Below are 6,000 nucleotides of genomic sequence, written 5' to 3'. Positions count from 1 at the left end.
CAGAGCCACTAGCTTAGCCAGTCAGTACTGTAGGCGATGGAGCGGAATAAGGATCTGGACGCTCTGTACAGAATTTTTTTTTCTGCAGAAATCCTGAGGGTCCTGGGGGCTACAGTGAGTTCTGGAGGGAGGTCTGGAGGGGGTGGACCTTAGAGAAACGTCCCTGGGAGGGACGGAAGCGCCCCACAGCGCCCTCTCGTGGTGTGTCGGCGGAAGAGCCGTGGCCCGCCTTCCCTGCGCTCAGGATTTGCGGCCTTTGGGTTTGCTTCTACGTTAACCCGCGGGTCACTGAGGATCAAGCAGGCCGCCTCAGGCGTGCAGCGGTGCCGAGCCCCGAGGGCGCCTGCCTCGCATGCGGCCACCCGGGTGTCGGGATTGAACCCAGCAGCATGGCAAGTGCTTTGCCCGCAGTAGAATCTCTCCCCTTTCGCAAACGGTTCCTGTCCTGGTCGGATGCACACCTTCGCGGTTTTACGTGGAGGAAGGTGGCATCAGCTCGGCATCCACAATTTTAGCATGAAGGAACCCTCCATGAAAGGCTTTGTGTGTGTGTGTTTCGGGGGGCCACGCCCGACAATATTTTGGGGTTACGCTTGCCCCTGCACTCAGGAATCACTCCTGACAATGCTCTGGGGAGCGCGTAGGGTGCAGATATAGAACCCGGATCGCCCCACACAAGGCAAGCGCCTTCCCCGCTCAGCATTCGATCCCTGGCCCGAGGCGGCATGCTGGATCCTTAATTACCTCACACCTAACTGAAGCAAAGACAAGGGCTGGAAATCTTAAGCGTGGGAAAGTCGGGCCGCGGCAGTTCAACCGAACGCCACGAGATGGCGCTGTGGGGCGTTACCGTTGCTCCCTAGGAAGGTTTCTCTTCAAATTTCCTCCCTTGGGTTTGCTTCAATGTTTGGTATGGGGTAATTAAGGATCAAGCACGCAGTTTTGGCCGGTGCAGCGGTAGGAGAGCAGGGCTCTTGCCTTGGCTTCACAGGACCGTCATCCGTCCTTAGCTCCCCATATGATGTTCCAGCCCATCAGGATTCCCGAGTGCAGAGCCAGGAGTGTCCGCTGACCATCTCTGGGTGTAGCCCCACAATGAAAATAAGAAAATAAAAACAAAGCAGCCTCAGTCCCTTGATGGCGAATTCCCTCATCCAACTTGGGGGATTCTGAATTGTATCTTCTTCCATGCCCCACTCCTCCTCGTGGAAGAGGGTTGGGGCACCCTCAGAATGTGGGTGATGGTGTGTGGGTTGCCCATAACAGGAACCATTTCTAAATGGCTTGGTCACAGACAGCAAAGTGGGTTCAGAAGTTTTCTTGATCCGAGTGGAGAGAACAAAAAATAAAAGAAAATGACCTTGCCTTGCTCGCTCCAGGCCAGGCAGGCTCAATCCTCTGCACCCCTCGTGGTCCAGAGACCAAGCTTGGGTAACCGACTCAACACCCCCGAGGAGATTCAACTATGTACCCCACATAAGGTGGGAATCAAATCCTGGTTACCCGAGTGAAAGACAAGCACCCACACGGCTCTCCTACCGCTGCACCTGTGGAAGCTGCTTGCTTGATTCTCAATTAGTCCACACCTAACGTTGAAGCAAACCCAAGGGTGGAACATTCTTAGAGAAACGGGCCTGGAGAGGGACGGAAACGCCCACAGCACCATCTCGTGGCGTTTCACTGGAACTGCCACGGCCTGACTTTTCCCACGTTTAAGATTTCCAGCCCTTTTCTTTTTTTTTTTTTTTTTTATAATTTATTTATTTATTGAATCACTGTGGGAAAAGTTACAGAGCTTTCGGGTTTAGGTCTCAGTCATGTAGATACCAAACACATTTCCCTTTACCAATACTCATTTTTAACCCCGAACCCCAATAGACCCCCACCTCCCACCCCTCCCAATTCTTTGTGAGGCAGATGAGTTCTAGTTAATACTCTATCTACTTTGACTAGATAGATTATTTCGATAGAAGATGCACAATTATTGTTTAGAGTTTACGACCCACCCCCCCCCAATCAGACATGCTGAAACAGCGTTGTGAAATGATTTTCCAGCCCTTTTCTTTGCTCAATGTTAAGTATAGGGTCATTAAGGATCAAGCAAGCCGCTTTGGCCACTGCAGCAGGAGCAGAGCGGTTAGGGCTCTTGCCTTGGAGTCACAGGACCCTGGTGCTTTCTTTGGTTTTCCATACAATCCCACCGTCATGCCGGAGTGATTCCTCAGTGCAGAGCCAGGAGAACCCCTGAGCGTTGCTGGGTTTGTGGCCCCCAAACCATGAACAAACCAAATAAAGCCAAAACAGCTTCAGTCCCTTGATGGCAAATTCCCTCACCTCAACTTCGGGGGTCTGAGTTGTATCTTGCTGTATCCATGGCCCCTCTTCCTTGCAGAAGTGTGTTGGGACATCCTCAGAACGTGCGGTTGACTCTGATAGGAAACCCTTCCTAAGGTCTGGGTTCAATCCCAGGTACTCATAATGGTCCCCAAAACCCTAAGGGCTCACACAAAATAACCCCCCCACACACACACAAAATCATCGGGGCTGGAATGATAGTACAGCAGGTAGGGCGTTTGCCTTGTACGCGGCTGACCCGGGTTCAATCCCCGGCATCCCATATGGTCCCCCAAGCACCACCAGGAGTAATTTCTGAGTGCAGAGCCAGGAATAACCCCTGAGAATGGCTGGGTGTGACCCAAAAAGAAAAATAATACTCGGCAGAAGTTGTATATTTAGAAATTTCCAAGGAAGGAAATTGCCTGGTCTTAGGCTCATTATTCCTGTGTTAATTAAAATTCTTAACCTACCCCCAGTTCCTCTGACGGCAGGTACCTTCACCCTAGACATCTGGAGATGCCAGAGTTGAATCTGGCCTCTGCCACTCTCCTCCACGGAGAACAGAAGGCATGGGACTTCTCATGTGTCCAGGAAACCCAACACTCTCTCAGGAAGGAAGATGGCACCCCTCAGCAATGTGGGTTCGTGGGGTCTGGAGATCTTGTGAACTGGGTTGGTTTGGAGGGATGGTCCTGTGGCCAGGCACGGCCTCTCCTGTGTCACCCTGTTTGCTCTTGGGAGCTGGCTCTGGAGCACTGCCCACTGGGTGTCCCTCCACTCAGAGAATGAGTGGGGCGAGCCCCAGGCAGCACGGACACCCGGACACAGTTCACCAGTTTATTGTCTGACCCAAGGCCCAGCAGGGCGCGGGCAAGGCCGGAAGATGCTGGACTCTCTCATCCCCTTGAGCCCTTGGCGGGTGTAAGCGAGTCGAATCCACCCGAGGCGGCCTCCTCTTGGCACACGGATTCCCCGAGAACGAAGGCAGCACCATTGGGATCCTGGTCACCTCCCAACCCCCACGCCACCCCATCCGGTCCACACCTTCTGATCTGGTGGGGTGATTTGGGGGCGGGGGGTCGGAGGCAGGGGTGGGGCAGCATCTGGAGTGGGGCTGAGGCAGTGGGGGTCCCACACAGCTCCGCCAGGGGGCCCTAGTTCCTTCTGGAGTTCGACTTTGGTTCCTACACTCGGGGACCCCTGCCCGCCTGCTCCCCCAAATGTCAGGGGAAGCTGTCAAGCTGTCTCGGGCTGAACAGGATGGAATCCAGTGGTCAACAAGGAGGTCCGAAGCACCAGAGTTCTGGGGGGACAGGGTGGGAGGCAGGTTTGGGGGGCCTGTGCCAGCTCTGAGCCGGAAGTCCTTTGTATGGGGTGCAGGGGTGCCAAACTTCCAGCTACGCTTCCGCTGCGGCCCCCAGGAGAGGAGGCGAGGGGTTTGGGGGTCCCCCCGGGGCTGAAGAAGGAAGAAGATTCCTTTTGTCTGACTGTGAGGCAGTTGCAGAAGATAAATAGGGTGGCTCAAGGCCTCAGCACCATTAGTGCCCCCGTGGGGGCGTCAGTCTGTCCCCCTGTCCCCTGAACCCCCGAGGTTCTCAGCTACTGAAGCAGACGGGCCCCAGCTGGAAGCCGAACTTCTGGTTGGGCTGTCCGAAGTCGGTGGCCGCCACGTCAAGCAGCGGCAGGACGCGTCCCTGGGCGGCGCTGAATTCCAGCACGGTCCTGGCCTGGCCCTTCCGGAACTGCGGGGTGCGGGCAGGGCGGGTCAGGGGCACGGGCGCTGGCGCGGGGAACCCCCACCCTGCGCCCCCATCCCAGCGCGCCCCTCCCCACCCCCGCCTCCCGCTCCGCAGACCTGGCAGTCGTCCTGGGGGACCCGGAGCATGGCCACCGCCGTCTGGTTGAGGCCCAGCTCCTGGCCAGCGGCCCCCCGGAAGCGCAGCGCGTGGCCCTGGCCCCCCGCGGCCGCGTCCAGCCCGGCGGCCGAGTTCTGGCACAGGTAGGTGAAGGTCTGCCTGGCGCCGGCGCTCAGCAGGGACAGGAAGGTCAGCTGCACGCTGCTCACCGGGGCACCGTCCGCGTCCACGTAGGAGAACTGCGGGTTCAGGGGCAGGAGTCGCGGGTCAGCGGGTGCCAGGGGTAGCCGATAGCCTCGGCTCTTCCTTGGTTTGCACTTGGTTCTGTTTTTGCACACCCGGTGGTGCTCAGGGATCACTCCTGGCGGGGCTCAGGGGACACTCTAAGATGCCTAGGATCGAACCCCGGTCGATGGGTGCAAGGCCAGCGCTGGACATTGCTGCAGCCCGGCCGAGCCTTTCCCTTTGGAGACGCCTGTGCTCTCTCCCCAGCACGTGCTTCTCTCTACACCTTTCTAAATAAGTTTCTATAAAAACTATCTTGTTGGGACCCCAGCGATGGTACAGTGGGGAGGGTGCTGGCCTTGCACACAGCAGAGCCGGGTTCGATTCCCGGCATCCCGTAGGGTTCCCCTGAGCACAGCCAGGAGTAATTCCAGGATGCAGAGCCAGAAATCAGCCCTGAGTATTGCAGGTGTAGCCCAAAAAGAAAAAAGAAAAAAAAGAAAACTATCTTGCTTCACACACACACACACACACACACACACACACACACACGCACACACACAATTTAAAAAAATCCAGTTGAGCCTCTCTTGACTCCAAGCTTCTGCAGTCTGTTCCTGCTGCTGGCACACTTGTCCCTGTTCTGCCAGTCATTGCTCAGGCCTCAGGCTGCACCTCGTCCTGAGGGGGCCCGTGGGTCCTTCCAGCACACACAGCCCCCAAACTCCCACTTCACCTGTGGCTCCCCCGCCCTCTCCCCCGAGCCAGCCTCTCTCCTCCAGGCCCGCCTGCGTCCCAATGCCGTGACTGACCTTCTTCCCTCGTCGGAAGGAGCTGTACCAGCTTCCCGGCTTCTCCCTGGACCATGAGGCCAGTTTCACCTGGGAACACAGTGGAACACAGACTGTGGGTGCCTCCACACCAGCATCATTTTTTTTTGGGGGGGGGGCTCAGCCTCCTAAGAAGTGCTCAGGGTTTGGGGGCCCCTCCTGGTGAGAGTTGCTTATCTGGGTCTTGAGGTGCTGAGGACCACCAGGGCCATACCGGTGTGTGGGGAACATGTCGTGCCATGGATCAAAACTCGGTCTTTGCACGTTCAAGACATGCGACCCGCCTCCTGAGTTACCTCCCCAGCCCCTGCCCAGCCCTTGTGGCCCTGTCAGCCCAGGCTGGATGCTGAAGGTGTCTGGGTCTCCCAGGGTGCTTGTGGGCTTCAGGAGATGTTCGATCCAGCACACACTCTACAAGCAGTGATGGGTGGACGGAGCTGGTGGGTAATTGCCCCTGGTTCTCGGCTCCTTCTCAGCCTGTGAGGGGCGACTCCCAAGAGCTGCCTGCCTCACGTTCTCCCAGATGTCTCCAGTGAAGCCAAGACGGCAAAGTAACCAAGCTCCCTGGGGGCCACTTCTCCCAGCTTGTCACCACCCACCATCCCCTCTTGCCCTCGGGGGTGGCGAGATAATACTAGAGGTTCCAGCCTCCCACACAGCCGATCTGGGTTCCATCCCTGGTAACTGAGAGGGTCCCCCGAGCCTGGCCAGGAGTGATCCCTGAGCTACGTGTGGCCTGCAGACAAATCTCA

General features: G+C 57.1%; 1 protein-coding gene across 1 annotated transcript in view; it reads right to left on the bottom strand.

Annotated features, from left to right (window-relative positions):
- Positions 1-3,932: 3,932 nt before the first annotated feature.
- COL5A3 (collagen type V alpha 3 chain) overlaps positions 3,933-6,000 on the bottom strand; it is a 32,936-nt gene continuing 30,868 nt past the window's right edge. The window contains exons 65-67 of the mRNA XM_056119918.1: positions 5,231-5,299; positions 4,193-4,432; positions 3,933-4,079 (exon numbers count right to left, since the gene is read on the bottom strand). Coding sequence (XP_055975893.1) covers positions 3,933-4,079; positions 4,193-4,432; positions 5,231-5,299 — 456 coding nt within the window. The remainder of the gene's footprint in view (positions 4,080-4,192; positions 4,433-5,230; positions 5,300-6,000) is intronic.

Source organism: Sorex fumeus, unplaced genomic scaffold (genome assembly GCF_029834395.1).
Source record: "Sorex fumeus unplaced genomic scaffold, SorFum_2.1 ptg000041l, whole genome shotgun sequence".
NCBI lineage: Eukaryota > Metazoa > Chordata > Mammalia > Eulipotyphla > Soricidae > Sorex > Sorex fumeus.
This window is presented reverse-complemented; position numbering and strand designations above follow the sequence as displayed.